This window comes from Grammomys surdaster, unplaced genomic scaffold (assembly GCF_004785775.1).
Source record: "Grammomys surdaster isolate TR1022 unplaced genomic scaffold, NIH_TR_1.0 237, whole genome shotgun sequence".
NCBI lineage: Eukaryota > Metazoa > Chordata > Mammalia > Rodentia > Muridae > Grammomys > Grammomys surdaster.
Genome location: NW_021604682.1, coordinates 1,865,852 through 1,885,298, shown reverse-complemented (window position 1 = coordinate 1,885,298; position 19,447 = coordinate 1,865,852). Strand labels below are relative to the sequence as shown.

Sequence of the window (19,447 nt, the reverse complement as noted above, 5' to 3'; positions counted from 1 at the left end):
CCAAATCCTGTTTTTGTCTTGGACTTGTTATCTCTCTACAGCTCTACCTCTCTGTCTCTCTTCTCTGTCCCCACACACAAGCCTCCCACTCCCTCCTCCTCCCCCTCCTCCTCCTCCTTCTTTTTCTTCAACATAACCCACCACAAACAGATTAACAGCCAAGATTTATTTATTTATTTATTTATTTATTTATTTAATGTATTTAAGTACACTGTCACTGTCTTCAGACACATCAGAAGAGGGCATGGGATCCCATTACAGATGACTATGAGCCACCATGTGGTTGCTGGGAATTGCACTCAGAATCTCTGGAAGAGCAGTCAGTGCTCTTAGCCTCTGAGCCATCCCTCCAACCCCCCAACCTAGTTCTTCTTAAACACTGAAAACACTGTAATGAAAAGAATGAGTGTAGCTTAACTTTGTGGCTTAACCCTAGATGCACAAAGATTACCACGTAAGACAAATGAAAAGCAGGGTGCTATGACTCCCCCTCCCCACCAAAAAAAATTACTAAGCCTCTAATGAGCATGGATTAGCTGAAATTCCAAACAAAGACTCCGAATGAATGATTATAACTGTGTTCAAAGACCCAATGAAGACACAAACTCTCGAGTGAATTTCAGGAGAACACAAATGGCTGCATGAAATAAGGAAGTCAGTTCTCCACATGTTATATTATACTTAAAATACTAAATATAGTATTCTATTTAGTATTTATAGGGGTCAAAGAAAGTATATTCAAAGGTGCAAGACAGAAACACCAAGTCAATACACAAAGGCAGACCCATCAGATTAACAGCAGAAACTTTCAAAACAAGGAGATGGTTGGAATAAAATATTTCAAGTTCTGAAAGACAAAACTACCAAACCAGACTACTATACCCAGCAAAATTATCCTCTATAATCGAAGGAGGAAGAAAAACCTCTCCATGATAAAAAATGGATTACAGGAATTTGTGACTACTAAGTCAACTCTACAGACTATATTTGAAGGGATCTTTTGGGCTGAAGAGAGAGAAAAACACATCCACAAGGCTATAGGGAAGAGTAAAGCACACCAGCAGAGCGGGTAAGCAAATGAGAAATAAGAAAATATACAACACAGCCGACTCAGCAAAGTGACAGGAATTAGGGCTTAGTTCAAGAATCCTGAATACTAACAATATTCAGTATTCTGCAATAAAGAGACACAGACTGGCAGACTGGTGTGTGCATGTGGTATCTCAGCAAACACCACATCCAACAGAGTGTTTGTCCGCATGAGGCAAGAAGGAGGTCTGTTTCAACACAACTCAGTAGCCAGTTTTAGCTTAAACTTGAGTCTCGGACACTGAACAGTTTATTTTAGGCATATTTAAGTACGACACAATTTTAGAAAAAAAGAAAAAAGCTTCCTGTAACATCTCAATTCTGTGTGCATAGTATAAAGCTTAAGGCATGACCACGTCGAAACATGTTGTGAAGTACATGTCTCTGTAGGCTTAGATATTTCAAAACCTACTTTAATAGGGTTCTCAAATGCTTTGACACCCCCCTTCTATCCCACTGTCCAAAGGTAGGGGAGAAATGATGGTAAATAGGATAAGGGGATGTGGACCTGTTTAGAAGTAGTTCTTTGTGGTGATTCCAACCTCTGTTGTGAGGATACCAACAATCCAGTCCAAAAATGTCACCACAGATCAGCACTGGTGGCAGGATCCAGCAAAAACAGCCAGGCCTTTGGAAAATCACCAGGAGTCAGTGAGGGAGACCAGAACCAGAGGGAATGCCAGGAGTAGTTCTCTGCCGTGCCTCTCTCAACCAAGTGAAGATCAAGACCACTGAAGCATTGCCCAGCTAGCAAGCTATGCGTAGCTATGCAAGCACTCCATCACTGTCTGTCAAGTCCTATTTATACTCTCTCCAGATATCACATGTCCTCTCGCTGGTCTTGCTTCAGCAAAACATCACATGAGTCCACATCACATGACGTAACCAGAAATTTCCACTCTCTTCCATAAAGATGGGTTCTATGGATTGCCTACACGTGACATCTTAAGGGTCTGGGAGAGGATCAGTTGTGGTCTCAGTCATACAGGCAGCACAAAGGTCACCAAGCTAGTCATACAGGCAGCACAAAGGTCACCAAGCTATTAACCACTTCTGCTCTTTGTAAAGTCTATGTGTCTTCTCCCATAAAGGTGGGTTCTATTGACTGAAAAACAGTGCTCAAGATAAGGTTCTTAGGGAGAATGACTGAAGTAAACGTTAAGCGTCTAGGAAAGACAAGTATGGCCAGGCTGTACACATAGCACAGATCGCCAGCCCATCAACCACTTCCTTTCCAAGCTTTGTGGAAAACAGGTATATACCACCTCCTTTAAAGAGACAAGGATGCGTGTTTCATATTCCTGGTTTCCCAGTGCTTATTCGTGAGCACGGAGACCTTGTGCCCTCAGAGATTGGGGTGAAAAATCTTAACGGGACTCATCTCTCCATTGCCTCAAAACATGTATTTTACCACCAAAATGGATGCCACCTTAAGTAAAAGGATGGGAAAAAAGCATTCCAAGCAATTGAAACTAGGAAATAATGTATTACTATTGGAACAAAACAGACTTCAAAGTTAATCTGAAAGGGTGAAGAGAGTCATTTCATAAAGATCAAGAGAAGAATCCTGGCCTGCTCAACCTCATAAAACAAACACCACCAGCTACAAAGAAACAGATCAGTCCCAACTTAATAGCACGGGCAACGTCAATAGTTTAGTCTCTCCAACGTATTCTACCAAAAAAACGAACAGAGAAACATCTGATTCAAATGGTATCATAGATCCAATAAATTCTAGTAGACATCTGTAGTGCATTTCTTTCAAACACCGATGAATATACAGTCTGAGCAGGCAACTAAACTTTCCTAAAATAGCCCATAATCACAATAGTAGTCATACTAATAACCATAAGGAAAAGCTACTAGTTAGGATTTGCAGGGTTTCTCTGCAGTAGGAAAAATCTTCAGATCAATCACCGAGTGTTGGTTTAATTCACAGGTTTTTTGTTATAATCTTGCTGGCGGTCACCATTGTCTGGATCCCCATTATAGAAATGGCACCCAGTGAGACACTGTTTGAGTACATGCAGGTCCTTAAGAGCTGCTTGACCCCGAGCGTGACTGCCGTCTTTCTGCTGGCCGTGTTCTGCAAGAGGGTGAATGAGCAGGTGGGTGTTCATGTGGAATGGTGCAAGGGGCCGTCTTTCATACCCCAGATATCTTTACAAGAGCCACCTTAGCGAGGTTCCTTGGGTATCAAGAGTTCACACAAGTGCATCATCTGCTTTCCGAGAGATGACCACTTTCCCAGCGGAGTTGGTCTAAACTTACCATTGTGCATGGAGGGAAAGGAATGTATCTCTTTTGTTTTCTTCCCTTTGTAAAACAACCCGCTTCTGTCCATGCCAGACAAAGCTGTGTCCCTTAAACTTGTGGAAGTGATAAAATCCTCAGTGAACCCCTCTCCTGAGTAGTTGCCTCTAAGAAACTCCCTTCCATGGCCTCTGTCCGTGAAGAGAGCCCACACTTTGTATTGAATTACAGCGGTAGATTCCCTCGCTTTCTCTGTGCTGAGATGATTATTTGAACCGTCTCCTCAGTCACGCTTCAGACCAAAAAGAAAGAGAAAGACTTCTCCCCCAATGCCCCAAGAACCCCCCCCAACCCAAAAGGTCCCAATGGATGGTTTATTTTATCAACAATTCTCTGTGTATAAACTTAATGACATGACCACTCCATGGTACGGTTGATGAACGGAAGCTTTTTATTATAGATGTGAGAGAGAACAGCCAGAGGCATCAAGGAGAGTCCAGAACAGAGAGAAAAAGCCTGGACATGGCCAGTGTTGAGAGGGGAGAGAGGGAGAGGGAAAGGGAGACGGAGAGGGAGAGAGAGAATAGAGAAAATATATAGAGAGAGGTAGGGACAGAGTGGGGGAGGGGCACAGCAGGGGTAACAGGGTTATGAAGGAGAATGAGTTGTTTTGTGGAGGGAAGTCCATGAGCTGGAGAGGGTTTAGGGTAAGGGAGGAGGAGGTGGGATGTGAGATACCCCGAAACTGGGTATCTCACATGGGTGCTGGGAACTGAATTTGGGTCCTCCGCAAAAGCAGCAAATGCTCTTAACAGGTGAAGCTTTCTCTCCTACCCTACCCTACCCCACCCCGCCTGGCCCCACCCCTGCCTCACATCCCTTTAAATACCCGGTGTTGCTATTCACCTGCATTCAAGATCCTGTCTTCCATCCACCCCAGCCCAAAACAGTCTCTAGATTCGACTCCTGAGCCACTATCTAGTCCTTACCTTTACAGAGCAGATGGTTAGGGTAAGGAGGAGGGGCATGCCAGCATGGACTCTGAAGTGTGTAACAGGGACTTGTGCTACGGAGGGAGTCCAGAGGCCACCATGAGCTTAGATGTGCTGATAGGCACCACAAGTAGTCCTGCTCTGCCAGTGACTCTGCTCCTTTTGGTAGAGGGGACTGGTGTGGGGAATGCTGGCGTAGGGATGGAGCACACTATAGGGGTGAGTCTTGATCCTGGCGACAGGTGCTGAGAAGTCACCTGAGGGCCCAGGGAGAGGCTTGGCATTCTCTAGTAGAAGCTCCTGCAGAGCCAGGGGACAGTTAGGAACAAGGTGTGCCCCCCACCCCCGAATCAGAAAAGATGGAGGAGGTGAGGGCCACGGGAAGGGACTCAGGGCACAGTTTGGAAGCAGGGGCCAACATGATTCACTGAGGGATGGATGATGGGGAAAGAGCATAGAAAAGGAATGAGCTGGAACTGGCTCCTGGGTTTGAGCATGAGCTCTCACTCGTGAGCTGGGCTCCCACTTAGGGAAAAGGGGGAGGTGAAGCTCTTTCCAGACACAGTTTGAGATGCCCCAGTTAAAAGCGTCTCCAACTCTTCCCAAGTCCCCTGCTCGATGTAAGGGACAGCGGCACAGGCTGGCATCTCCTCCCTTGCTGAGACTCTCGTCTGCAAGGTATCGATGCCCCCATCACAACACACTTAACTCTAGAACCCAGCTCACCAGCAAAGGGAGGAAGAAGCCACTTTGTCTTGCCCATCTAACCCTCATCCGGTTTCTTTGGCAGGGTGCCTTCTGGGGGCTGATTCTGGGAACCGCCATTGGTGTCTTCCGACTACTGGCCGAGTTTTTCTATAGACCGGTGACCTGCGGGGGAGACCGCCAGTGTCCCATGTTTATCTGCAGCCTCCATTACCTCTATTTTGGCTTTTGCCTTTTCTTGGTCACCATTCTGATCATACTGGTCGTCTCCTTAGCCACGGAACCGATTCCAGATGACCATGTAAGTGACACCGAGGCTCGAGGAGGAGTCCTGGGTAATCAGGAATGGGGGAGGAGTGGCTGGACTCCTGGATATGGGAGGACCATGGGTAGAGTCAGTCAGCAACGGGCGAAGGACCCCAGAAAGGATCCTGGTTGCAATTGAGTGTTGGCTCAACAATCCTACCACCACTATCACAATAATAATAATAATCAACAAATGATTCAATGATCCACCAACTACAAACTCATTTAATTTTGAGAGTTAGACTTACAAAGGACTTACTATCCCTGAAGCACTGAGTTCACTAATCTCAGTATAGACCAATGCCGTCAGGACAGTCCACGCAGAAGGGCCACGGGACAGGATTATAGGTCCCAGAAATACCTCTCAACCTCCTCTTCAGAAGCTCTTTCCTACTCCTCTCAGGAGGCAAGTGTCAGTCATCTGTTTTACGTGTTTATTAGAAAGCTTGGACTTAGAGAAGTTAAAAAGCAGTTGTCCAAGGTAATGAGCATATTAAGTGCTCTCACGCTCTCCGAAGCCTGAACTGGCTCCACTTCGTAACCTAAGCTGTTTGAGACTCCAGCACAAGGAGTTGGTGTTGGCAGGGGTGAGGGTTCCGGGCATCCACCTGTCAATCAAGAGGGAGCAACACAGACGGGTACTGAGATGCAAGACCAAGTACCTTGCTTGCAGCGTTACCCAGTCTGGACAAAAGGGTGAACTCCATTGTCAAAAGTTAAGTTAGCGATGATAGTGGCAGAGGTATTACAAGTTTAGGTCAGCTGGGTAAGTAGCAAATTTCAAGGCAGCCTAGGTTACTTAGGGAAAGCCTGTCATAAAGAAAATAAGCCGAGCCAATTTGGATATATGTCTGGAGGCCAAGGTCCCACGGTGACACCCTCCTACCCTGCTCTCTCCACACCCAGCTCCATGGTCTCTGCTGGAGTTTACGGAACAGCCGACAGAGGAGAGTGGCTTTAGAGAAAGAGATGAGGTGGAAGACCTTCCCCAGCTTCTCATCCCAGCCAGGTAACGATAAACATCCACAGTCTCCGAAAACCATCCTGGGTGGACCCCGAAGCTGGGGCAGCTGCCCCAAACACCTCCTACCCTATCTTTCTAACCCCCAAGACACGTCTGGACAGAAGGATTTCTACCGATCGCTTTCTTCCTGCTAAAATGCTTCCAGGGTTGTTCACACATGTGGATGGAGTCTATGAGGTCAAAGGATGGGCTAGCCAGGCCGGGAAGGGGGGCGAGGGGAGGGCACCGGAAAGGGAGAAGGGATCCAGGAAAGCCTAGTGCTCTAGAAACACTTCCCAGCAATGTTTGGGTGATGGGTGAAGGTCGAGTCTCAAGAACCGGCCTTTGGGTTTAGCCCCACGCACACACAGTGCACACACGGTGTACCTCTGACCAGAAGTGTACCTCTGATGGAGCATGCCGGAAGCGCGGCACTGAGAGAGGAGTACTCGTATGTCTAAAGGAAGGGCAATGGTGAGGACTTCCTCCCTCAAGTTTCTTTGGGTCAGAATTCTATCGTAGCAAACTTAAATAAGTCCCACTTTCAAGCTGGGGAGAGGAGGTGCTCAGCAGTAAGGTAACCAGTCAGCGAGCCCGGGAGCTTCAAAATGTGCACTCTCTGACCCTGAAACAGCCAGATGCTCACCATATCACCTTACCTGTTAGGTGCCTTTGAGCTCTGGCTGAATCACTGGATGACTTTTCCAAATATCTCCAATGCTTCTCTCTGCAGCCTGTGTGCAATAGAGTAACGCCGTGGGTATTTAAGAGCAGAAACCACAGGATGACGGGAGATCAGGACTCTCAGCCACAAAATGAGATAACTTAGGTCACCGGCTGATCCTCCCAGGCTACAGGTCTCCTCCACCTTGAAATGGAAGCCATTCTATCTCTGGTTGATAGTTCCACTGTCCCCAAGGCCTCTCCAGCCTCAGGTGCAGGGACAGGAGACAGGAGACACGGGCTCAGGAGACATCAGATGTCACAGCACAACCAGCTCTGATTGAAACAGAGTTGTCTTGTCACCCAGCAGGGCCCTATTCCCAGGAGTGGCTAGGAGAGGTCACATTTTAGGCAGAGGTGCTGATCCAGCCAGCACCATCAGCACAGACAGACTCTGGAGTGATGTGCAGCTCCAGTTAGGAGTCCCAGAGAAAAGAATGGCAGCCTTCTGAAGTTACTGGGCTCCCCTACTGGATAGCCATAGGATGGTCCCCTGGAGCCCTGGTGTCTGCAGTTGTCCCTGCTGGCCACACAGAGGACTAGAACTCCCAGGAAAAGACACGGCCTCGAAGTTACTAAAGAGAACAATATGTCTCTAGGACTTAGGGGGTTCCCTCTGTCCTCCAAAGCATAATGACCTCAGGGGCAAGAATATCAGCTGGTTTTGTGTGTCAACTTGACACAAGCTAGAGTTATCACAGAGAAAGGAGCCTCCCTTGAGGAAATGCCTCCATGAGATCCAGCTGTAAGACATTTTCTCAATTAGTGATCAAGGGTGGGAGGGCCCATTGTGGGTGGTGCCATCCCTGGGCTGGTAGTCCTGGGTCCTATAAGAAAGCAGGCTGAGCAATCCAGGGGAAGGAAGCCAGTAAGTAACATCCCTCCATGGGTTCTGCATCAGCTCCTGCCTCCAAGTTCCTACCCTGTGTGAGTTCCAGTCCTGACTTCCTTTGGTGATGAACAGCCATGTGGAAGGGTAAGCTGAGTAAACCCTTTCCTCCCCAACTTGCTCCTTTATCATGTTGTTTTGTGCAGGAATACAAACCCTGACTAAGACAACAGGTGTAGAAAGAAGAGAGGCCACCCCGCCTTGTCCTATACTTAAAAGGATGGAGAACGGTATTGTAACGGCATATTGAGCTGTAACACAGTGGGTTCCTATAACACTTACTTGGGCTGCCTAACCGAGAGGATCTGGGCACGATGCTGAGCTTTCAGCACCTCCAGTACTCCCCAAATCCCTTTCTCACCCGGTGTCTTAGTCGTTTTCTCTGAGAACTTTCCTTGCACAGGCTGACAACGGGCTTTCATGTAAGGAGTCCGAGGAACTTTGTGCTGCTGAGTTGGGCTTCCCTGCCTTTCGAAGTCAAGCCCGCTTGATCCTTGACCATTCATTCCCTCTCTTCCAGGTATGTTTGGGGAGGCCCACACCTGCCTCTGGAAGTTCTGGGACTTGTTCTGTGGTCTCGACTCACAGCCCAAGTCTAAGACAGGCCCCGAGAACACCACCAAAGAGGTGTTAGAGGAAACCTGGAAGCAGATGGTATCCAGGGACACGCCAACGGCCTTAGAGATTCTGGCCAGGAGAAAGGCAGCCAGAAAGAGTGAGGATCACACAGATAGGATGAAAGACTGGAGCGACGAACTGGAGAGCCACTTCTGGAAGAGACTCATGCAGGCTAGCGCCATCTTTCTGTTCCTGCTTCTCATTACTGCTCATGTCTATTTTGCCTGATGACTCGGGACTTGCTGCCTTTCCCAGACTGCCTGCCTCATCATGGAGGGATGAAGTGTTTCCTTTATAGAGACCAAAACAATATGGGGCCCAAGACCGTACCAATGAACGCTGGCTCTCAGGGTTTGCAGCAAGCACTAACTTCTGGCGCGCATGTGTGGACTAGAGACAAAGCCAGTGAGGACACGTGTTCCTCTCAGAGGTGAATCCTCGTCTCTAGATTTCTTAGGCAATACAGGCTTCCTTTTTTAAATTTAATGCTGGCTTTACAAAAAAAATCTATGTTATTTTGGGATATATTTTAAAAATGTCCCCACTCAATATCGCTTTGCTGTCTATGCATCTGGGAGGCACCGCCCAGCTGAAGGATGCCGGTGGCAGAAGCCTAGTCCCCACTCTTGCTTCAGGTTCTTGCCCACAGGTGTGTTGAATCAACGCTGACGATGACCACTCAGGCCACCAGGAACAACAGCTCCCTCCTTGGTGCAAACTTCAACTGGTCAGGGGTGCCCTAAAGGAGTTGGTTCTTACACCACCTACCACCGACTGGCTTCTGTTGCTCTGATTCCCTAGAGGGTAGAGGGAGGGTCCACTCCTTTCCTACGAGCTCTTAGCCATATCCCGTTTCTTACACCAAGAGTGGGGCTTTATGGGTGAGATTCTTTTTAGCCGACATATCTAGGCACTCCTGGGCTGTGTCTCTATGGGAATTCCTTAAACATCTCTTTCTTCTCGGATCATAATAAATGATGTGTGTCGTTAGCAAAACTTTCAGGTGTCTTGAAGCGACCTGGGGAAGGCCCACTCAGAGCTCTGTAACCCACACTCTCAAGGTATACTTACTGACATACCCAGTGCCTCATTCTTTTCCTTAGTTTCTTCAGACAGTTCTGAATGCCAGTTTTGCCCCCGCCCCCCAGTATGTTGTGTCCTGTTAGAAATGGGTCTGGGGTCCCAAGGAAATGACCGCACAGTCTGACAGATTTCCACAAGGCAGAAGCTTTGTTGTGCCAGGGAAATGTTAATGATCCCCCCAAAACAGACAGGAGGCGATCTGACTCAACTCACGGCAGGGTCTTTATTCCATTAGAGCTAGCTCAACTTCCTCCCCTTCACTCCTCCCCACTGCAATGTACTATAATCACGCAGGACGGTTTTGGTAGTGGGGAGCCCCAAATGTCTATCGGGGCAAGCCTTTGTAGTAAGCAGTAAGCTGGGAATACATGTGCAAGCATCTAATTGGAAAGCTACTGTGACCTTTAACATAATTGTCTGGTGCTGGGAGTCATATCACAAACTTAACTTCTGTTCCCCTCTGCATGGGTGGTCGTTAGGCAGGGGGTGGGCTTGTAACCTGGGGGTGCAGGTTTGTTGGGGGAATAACCTGGAGACACTGGTCTTGTTGAGGGTGTAACCTGGAAACTCAGTCTCGTTGGAGATTAGCTTAGAGACTGGTGCTAGGCTCAGGTTTTGTTGGGGGACAGCTTGGAAACTAATGCTAGGTACCAGCCTGTTAGTTTACCTGAGTTCAAACTTAGGTCAGGTTTTCTAAAATGGAGTCTGAATTGAAAAGATTTGGCATTTCAGTTTTACCTCTGTAGGACGCACAGATGTATTTCAGCAAGCAGGCAAGCAAGCAAACAAGCAAGCAAGCCAGCCAGCCAGCCCACCAACCGGGGGGTCCTGTGCCTCACTCTGATCAGTCAGAACCTGGCCTCATATTCTTTATGTGACTGATGAATTCAAAACTGCAGAGCTGACCAGCAAAGTGCAACTTTTGAGAATAGGACTCAACCTTGAGTTTTGATTTTAAAAAAGAAAAAATGCAGACTTGGGGAGGAAACTTTGCTGGCTGATGTCTTTACAAACCTCTGTAAAGAGGGATCTTCCTTTGTCCACATTATCCTTTTGATAGAAAGGAGAGTACATCTTATCAACATTTTTTATTTGTTTTGTTTTTAAGATTTATTTATTTATTTTTATGTATGTGAATACACTGTCACCGTCTTCAGACACACCAGAAGAAGGCATCAGATTCCATTCCAGATGGTTGTGAGCCATCATGTTGTTGCTGGGCATTGAACTCGGAACCTCTGGAAGTGCAGTCAGTGCTCTTAACCACTGAGCCATCTCTCCAGCCCCTCATTAACATTTTCCATAATGTCCCCTTTACAAAACAATTCCATTATTTTTAAAATTCATTGTGCAAGTTTAGAAACATTTCATTAGCGATTTCTTTTTTTTTTTTTTTTAAGGTTTTTTTTTTTTTTACTTATTTATTATATATGTAAGTACACTGTTGCTGTCTTCAGACACCCTAGGAGGGCATCAGATATCATTGTGTGTGGTTGTGAGCCACCATGTGGTTGCTGGGATCCGAACTCATGACCTTTGGAAGAGCAGTCAGTGTTCTCAACCGATGAGCCATCTCACCAGCCCTCATTAGCGATTTCTTAAGAGCCTCTTGATACACTCTGAGCATAACCACCTACTTTCCAACTCCTAGTAGACTTGCTATGTCTTCCTTGCCCACCCAACTTCGTGGCCTCAATTTTAGTTTGTAAGCCCAACAGGCTTACATAGTACCGCTTACATAGTCTTGGATGTGTGAGATCAACTTACCAGGAGATGTACCCTTAAAGAAAACTGACTCTCCTTTTCCCTGCTGCTCTCAGTCATCAATAGTGCCTCAGCTAGGGGTGGGACTTTGTGCCCATTTCCTCCCTTTGTGAAAGGTTTTTTTGTCTGGCAGGCTGTGCAGGTCTTGTGCAGGTCTTGTGCGTGTAGTCATAAACTCCATGAGTTCATAGGTTCGACTCTCCTGGAAACACTGTTTTTGTTTGTTGGCTTGTTTGTTTGTTGTTATCGTTGTTTATAGTCATCCGATGCCTCTGGTGTTAGACTTCGGCGCTTAGCTTAGAACAGATAGCAGAAGACCAGACGGTTCCACGAGGGGGGGTTTATTTAGGGTGGAGGGCAAAGGTGGGGAGAGAAATGGCGAGGGAAAGCGAGAAAGAGAGAGCAGAGAGGTACAGAAAAGGAGTAGAGGCCAGCCATGACCACGTGGAGAGAGAGGGAAGGGAAGGGGGGAAGGGCGAGGGGACAGAGAGAAGCTAGAGGCAAGAGAACAAGAGAGAGAGAAGAAGGCAAGCAGCCCCTTTTATAGTGGGCAGGCCAACCTGGCTGTTGCCAGACAACTGTGGAGCGGAGCATACCTGGCTGTTGCCAGATAACTGTGGAGGTGGAGTTTAGACAGAATACTAGCTTCTGGCCCTTAGAATTTTCTAACCCACTTGTACAGTAATCCCTGAGCCGCGGCAGGAGAGGGTATGACGTAGGCATCTCACTTAGGGCTAAGCATGCCCGTAGTCTCTTATTCTCTGTCCCTTGATCAGTTGTGAGTCCGTGTTAATCACCATCTACCCCGAAAGAGGGCTGAGAGGTGCAATCTATGGGTGTTTGTAGGCATACATTTTCTTTCTTTCTTTCTTTCTTTCTTTCTTTTTTTTTTTTTTTTTTTTTTTTTGGTTTTTCAAGACAGGGTTTCTCTGTGTAGCCCTGGCTGTCCTGGAACTCACTCTGTAGACCAGGCTGGCCTCGAACTCAGAAATCCGCCTGCCTCTGCCTCCCAAGTGCTGGGATTAAAGGCATGCGCCACCACTGCCCGGTGGCATACATTTTCTGCAGCTTATTTTAATAACTGTTCAACCTCTCCTCTAGCCCACCACCCACCCAAGCTAGTGGAAGAGAAAAGTTATTAGGACACGGGGGAAGTGGACCTGTTCAGCAATAGTTCTTTGGGGGTGAGCTCCATCTTCTCTCTCAGCAGGTCAGCCCTGTAGCAAACACCAAATATGAACCAGCAGTGACAACACAGTCCTCTTGACAGGCAGACATCACACACGAACCAGCAGGTATAGTTCAACCCTGATGAAACAGGATGGCTCACCAACTAGCCTGAGGCCACTGAAGAGGCAAGAAGTCGTTTGAACCTCATGACTGAGTTTCTCTCAATAGCAGTGTGACCACAGATGGAGCTGAACAGCGCTACATAAGATGAAGCAATACATATGTGTGGTTAGTGAAGAATAGCGAGGCAGAGAAAATCAAACCAATGCTCTTGCTTCCGTTGTCTGTGGGGTCATATTTATCACATTCCTTTTCACGTGTTTGCTATATGACAACATCCTTTCGCCCGTGTCTACTTCAGAAAAACCGCCTTTCACACGTCTGCTTTAGCAAGACTTCCTTTCACCCGTGTGCTCATGCAAGCTATCATTAGACATAACTGACTTTCCAAAGAAACTAGAAGTTTCCACTTCAGGTGTTTGCTGTCTAATGGTGGTGAGACCTGGGAGAATGGAGCCTAAAAAGACAGACTGGCCAACTTTATTTCGAGCATAAGACAATTCGTGCTCTGAGGCTTAAGAGGAGTCAGCTGAATAAAGTATACAGCCCAAAGGCAAGCTGCACGTGGCAAAAAAAACAAAACAAAAAACAAACAAAAAACCTGTTTTTCTATAGAGGCATCTAAACAAATAACAATATCCAGTTGTAACGAGTAATCTGAAGCAAACTCACTCCTATCTGCTGTACCCGGGAGGGACACGAAAGCACATTCCAAGAACAACCCTGTGTTTTTTTCGAAGAAGCTGAGATCACAAGACTCTTGCTTTTACATGCTTTGCTTGTACATGCCTTCAATCCCAGCATTCAGGAGACAGAGCCATTCAGATCTCTGAGATCAAGGTCAATCTACAGAGTGAAAAGTTCCAGGACAGCCAAGCTTAGGCAGTGAAGGAGTTGGAAAACAGAAAGTTCGTGATGATGGAATAGAACAATGGGGCCATGTTCCAGCGCCAGCAGGCAGCAGAACTTGGCAGCTTCAGCCATGTGGCTCTGGCTTTAGAGTTAAGAACAGAAGAGATTACTAGGAAAATTGATGCTGGTTAGCTGGAGCTAGCTGTTCACAGCAGTAAAACCCTAACTAAGACAGGTCCCGAATTAATTACATGGTAGGCTTTTGTGAAACTTCCCTGTCCACAGATCTGCCACATGCCAGCTCAAGAAACATACGGAGTGCAGAGGAATCCATGACGTGGCTACAGGTTTCAAGAGCCTGCACTGGATGAAAGACTCCACTCCCCTGGTTATGTGATACACGAGGAGAAATTCACCTGTCAACTGATGAGGAGGAGGTTTTGCTGTCCTGGCCTGTACATCTGGGAACAGGAGCACCAGATTATAGCAAACCTTATTTCCTCGTGTGTCGTTATCCTATAGCAAGGCCAGCATGCAATTTGTCCTGGTGGGGTCTGAGTGTCATTCAAGGAGAAAGAGTACATGTAGGCCTGGGGATGTCCTGCTGTGGAAGCATAACAATTACTATTAAAGACTAATGTCGGGCTGTTGAGATGGCTCAGCGGTTAAGAGCACTGACTGCTCTTCTGGAGGTCGTGAGTTCAAATCCCAGCAACTGCATGGTGGCTCACAACCATCTGTATTGAGATCCGATGCCCTCTTATGGGGTGTCTGAGGGCAGCTACAGTGTAATTGTTAGACTTTGGCGCACAGCTCAGAACAGACAACACCAGACCAAAGGGTTCCAAGGGGGAGAGGGGGGGAGGGGGAGGGGGAGGGGGATGGGGTGGATGGTTATTCAGGGCAAAGGTGGGGGAAGAGAGAGGAAGATGGCAGAGAAAAGAGAGCAAGGTCAGGGAGTTCTGCCTATTTATATGGGTGGTAACGTAGCCTTTTCCCAGGTAAAGGTGAGGTAGCCAGGTGGATTCTGGGAGTGTATGGCGGTTGCCTTGGCAACAGTGTAGGGTCACCTAGATGTGATGTCACTGAGTTCGGGCCTGATACCAACAGTAATTACATGTAATAAATAAATAAAAACCTTTGGGCCAGAGTGAGCAGTGCTGGAGTGAGAGGGAGAAGGAAAGGGGAAAAAAAAGACTAATGTCAATTTAACCTACTTCACCTACGTATTTAATTCTTCACATCCATTTTGTGTTTATAAGGGTTGTGTCAAAACCTTTCTTCATTTCATATGTATGTTTATTTATTACCCTTTCCTCCTCCTCTGACAAGTTACACATTATTCATGAATCTGGTTAACAATGTTGTAGATTCCCCCATAGTTATAATTCTTATATTGCACCAGGCAGAACCTAAGGTCTCCAGTAACTTCCTTTCTTGTGGGTTGTATACTGGTTAGACTCTAATACCCAAGGACTCCACGGCCTCTCTGATCAAGAGGAAGGTGACTTACCAAAGGTATTTCCTTGTTGCATGTGTCCTGGCTGACTTCAGAAGATGGTGACAGCCAACATATTGTGTGCTGTCTTTGTCTTATTCTCATTGAATAAACTTCTGAGCATTGTTGAATTCACGGAAGGACAGCTTTACTGGTCATTTTAACTTCTACGTAACATTTGGATAAAACCTTGGCAAAACAAGCCAAAAAGTTTTAAATCTTGGTCTTGTTATGACTCAACTTTTCCATGGGATTAAAGTTTAATACATTTTTGTTCCTTTAAGCCAGTTTTCACAACTGTTATCTGTTTACCGCTCTAAAGGTAGGGGTACCTGGAGGAATGGAGCCTAAAGATGAGGTGGGGTAAAGTATCAGGAAGTGTCAGCTTTATTCAGAACATCAGACAATTTATATTCTGGGGGTTAAGAGGTCTCACATGAGTAAAGGTCTCATGAGTTCGAGCTGTTTATAACCACAAGGACAAGACACACATGGCAAAAACGTTTTCCCATGAGGTGCATAAAGTAACAACAGCCAGTTGTAATGAATAATCTGAAGTAAATTCACTTTTTTAAACATTTCTTTTTTTAAAAAAATTAAATTTATTTATTCATTTTGCTATCCAATATCAACCCTTCCTCTCCCCCCATTACCCTCTCACATAAGTGTTCACCCCATTTCCCTTAGAAGGGAGAGTCCCTCTCTGGGTGTTAACCTTTCTCAGAAGGGGAAACAAAATATCGGAGGCTGATGAAAGGAGGGAACAGTGTGGAAGAAGGGATGGGAAGGGAGTGGGGAAGGGTGAGGGATCATATGTAGAGAGGTTGGCTGGGGGCTAGACAATCTCTAGGATGTACCAGAGAAGTGGGATGGGGAAAGGCCTCAGAGGGTCTAAGAGTGACACTAGCTGAGACTGCTAGTAGGATATGGATTCTGAAGTGGCCACTTCCTGTAGCCAGGCAGGACTCTTAGTGGAGGGATAAGGACAGCAACCCACCCACAAAACCTTCAACCCAAAATGTGTCCTACCTACAAGATGTGCAGAGACAAAGATGGAACAGAGACTGAGGGAATGGCTAACCAACGACTGCCCCAAATTGAGACCCATCCTATTGGCAAGAAGAACCAGTCCCCAATACTCTTAATGATACTCCATTATGCTTGCAGACAGGAGCCTAGCATAACTATCCTCTGAGATGCTCTACCCAACAACCTATGGAAAGAGATGCAGAGACTCTTACCCAAACATTGGATGAAACTCCAGGAGTCTTAAGGAAGAGTTGGGAGAATGACTGAGGGACCTGAAAAGGACAGAGACTCCACAGGAAGACCAACAGAGTCAACTAACCTGAAACCTTGGGAGCTCCCAGAGACTGAACCACCAACTAAAGAGTCAGCATGGGCTGGACCTAGGCCCCTGGCAATCAACTGGAGCAGAGGCTGTCCCTGAGCCTGTGGTCTACCTGCTTGCCTGTGGATCCTGCACCTCTAATGGACTACCATGTCTGACCTCAGTTGGGGAGGACGGATGTGCCTAGTCCTGCAGCATCTTGATGTGTGGAGTGAGGGAGTACAAAGGTTGACACCCTGAGAGGGACTCCCTTGTGTTCTTGTTATTTGGCTTCTTTGGGTCTTTGAATTGTAGGGTGGCTATCCTGTATTTTACAGCTAAGATCCACTTATAAGTGAGTGAACACCATACATGTCCTTTTGGGTCTGGGTTACCTTACTCGGGGTGATATTTTCTAGTTCCATGCATTTGCCTGTGAAATTTATAATGTCCTTGTTTTTAATGGTGGAGTAGTGTTCCATTGTGTAGGTAGACCACGTTTTCTGTATCCATTCTTCAGTTGAGGGATATCTAGGATCTTCCCAGTTTCTGGTTATGAATAAAGATTCTACAAACACAGTAGAGCAAGTGTTCTTGTGGGATGGTGGAGCATCTTTTGGATATACTTCCAGGAGTGGTATAGCTGGGTCTTAAAGTAGAACTGTTCCCAATCTGAGAAACGGCCAAGTTGATTTCCAGAGTGGTTGTTCAAGTTTGCACTCCCACCAGCAATGGAGGAGTGTTCCACTTGCTCCACAACCTCACCAGCATGTGCTGTCTCTTGAGTTTTTAATCTTAGCCATTCTGTTTGTTGTGAGGTGGAATCTCCTAGTCATTTTGATTTGCATTTCCCTGATGACTAAGAGCATTGAACATTTCTTTAAGTGCTTCTCGGCTATTCGAGATTCCCCTTTTGAGAATTCTCTGTTTAGCTCTGTACTCTCAGGAGGAGCACAGAAAAACACATTCCAAGGGCAACTCTGAGTTTTTGAAGAAACCAAGGTCAAAAGACTCATCTTGTTTGCCTGGAATTTTCTCAAAAGCTCTCAGAAATCTCACACAGCTCTATTCTTGGTTATCATGAGTAGTTCATTCCAGCCTCAAGAACTTTAATCATCAGACATATGTCATCCTCAAGTCCCATTGTCCACAAACCTTACACAACCTAGACCTTCTGTTCCTTAGCTTCACACTTTCCAGTCTTGTCCTAACCTTTTATTTTTTTATTTTTTATTTTATTTTTTGTTTTTTTTTCGAGACAGGGTTTCTCTGTGTAGCCCTGGCTGTCCTGGAACTCACTCTGTAGACCAGGCTGGCCTCGAACTCAGAAATCCACCTGTCTCTGCCTCCCAAGTGCTGGGATTAAAGGCGTGCGCCACCACTGCCTGGCTTATTTTTTATTATTAGGGTACAATCTCATCTTATCGCACAAACTTTGCAGTGACGTCATTTGTAACTATTCTCTATCACATCTACTTAGCTTCTTGTTTTTCTGTTCATGTCCCTAACTAAAGTTGAATCTAAATAACACAGCTGGCACACTGACGGAAATTAAGATTGCTTCTGTGTCAGCCTGCCTGTCGGGCAGAGTCAAGTCAGGCCAGGGTCTGTTGGCAGATTTCCTGGCCTCCTGATGCATGGAAGGATAAGAGGGGATACACTTGAAGCTCAAGGCAAGGGGCCGAATGTTCTGTTAATCTTGGAGGAAAGAACAGGGAGGAATAGGGAGGTCCCCGGATGGGTACAGATACCGAATGTATGTCAGCCATTGTCTCTGCTGGCTTGTGACCTTGTTTCTCACAATATTATACAATATATAAAGCCCAAGAGAATAGAACCTGAGGCTGCTGCAGTACTGACTGGACAGCCCTCCCGATTTCTAACCTTTGTCTCTGAGTCTTCTTTTCTGTCTTTCCTATAATCATTCTCACTGCCCCCTCCCGGTTACCCCTCCACAAATCCTCCATCCCATCCCTCCTCTCCCCCTCCCCTTTGCCTCTATGAGGGTGCTCCTCCACCCAGTCACCCACTCCTGCCCCACCCCTCTAGCATCCTCCTACACTGGACGTCAAGTCTCCACAGGACCAAGGGCATCTCTTCCCATAGATGCCAGATAAGGCCATCCTCTGCTACATCTGTATCTGGAGCCATGGATCCCTCTTTGGTTGGTGGTTTAGTCCCTGGGAGCTCTTAGTGGTCTGATTAGTCTATATGGTTCTTCCTATGAGGTTGCCATCCCCTTCAGCTCCTTCGGCCCTTCCCATAGCTCTTCCATTGGGGTTCCTGGGCTCAGTCTGATGGCTTTCTGTGAGTATCTGCATCTTTATTGGTCACGTGATGGTAGAACCTCTCAGGGGACAGCCATACCAGGCTCCTGTCAGAAAGTGGACTGGTACATACATACTTTCAACTACCAAGGGTTTTTGTGTGTGTGTGTTAAAAATCTCAAGCAAGCCGGGCCGTGGTGGTGCACGCCTTTAATCCCAGCACTTGGGAGGCAGAGGCAGGCGGATTTCTGAGTTCAAGGCCAGCCTGGTCTACAGAATGAGTTCCAGGACAGCCAGGGCTACACAGAGAAACCCTGTCTCGAAAAACAAAACAAAACAAACAAACAAAAAAAACTCAAGCAAACTTTCTTCCCACTTGGATTTTTGCATCTTTCTTTGCCCCTGGTATCTCACTGATCCTGTGAGTGAGAACAAATAGTTTCTATTTTATTGAGAGCGTTGGCACACTGTCAAAGTAACCTTGACATGAGAGAATGCTTCCAGCAAACAAGGCAGCAAAAGAAGCACACAGAGTCAAAAATCTCCACATGCTGATGCTGTGTGTGCAGCTTTAAGTGTCAAAAGACATCTACTAATGCCCCTTTGTCTGCTTTGTAGACTTTTAAAGATCAATTTTGAGATTATAATTATACTTTTCCATCTCTTTCCTCCATCCAAACCACGTACCCTTTCTTGCTCTCCTTCAAACTCTTGACCTGTACTTACATATTTTTCTTCTCTCTCTCTCTCTCTCTCTCTCTCTCTCTCTCTCTCTCTCTCTCTCA

At 46.5% G+C, this 19,447-nt stretch overlaps 1 protein-coding gene across 1 annotated transcript in view; it reads left to right on the top strand.

The window, feature by feature from the left end:
- LOC114626499 (sodium/glucose cotransporter 1-like) overlaps positions 1-8,974 on the top strand; it is a 35,030-nt gene extending 26,056 nt beyond the window's left edge. The window contains exons 11-14 of the mRNA XM_028773898.1: positions 3,029-3,197; positions 5,125-5,340; positions 6,252-6,354; positions 8,481-8,974. Of these exons, the coding sequence (XP_028629731.1) occupies positions 3,029-3,197; positions 5,125-5,340; positions 6,252-6,354; positions 8,481-8,806 (814 nt within the window). The 3' untranslated portion in view covers positions 8,807-8,974. The remainder of the gene's footprint in view (positions 1-3,028; positions 3,198-5,124; positions 5,341-6,251; positions 6,355-8,480) is intronic.
- The last annotated feature ends 10,473 nt before the right edge of the window (positions 8,975-19,447 follow it).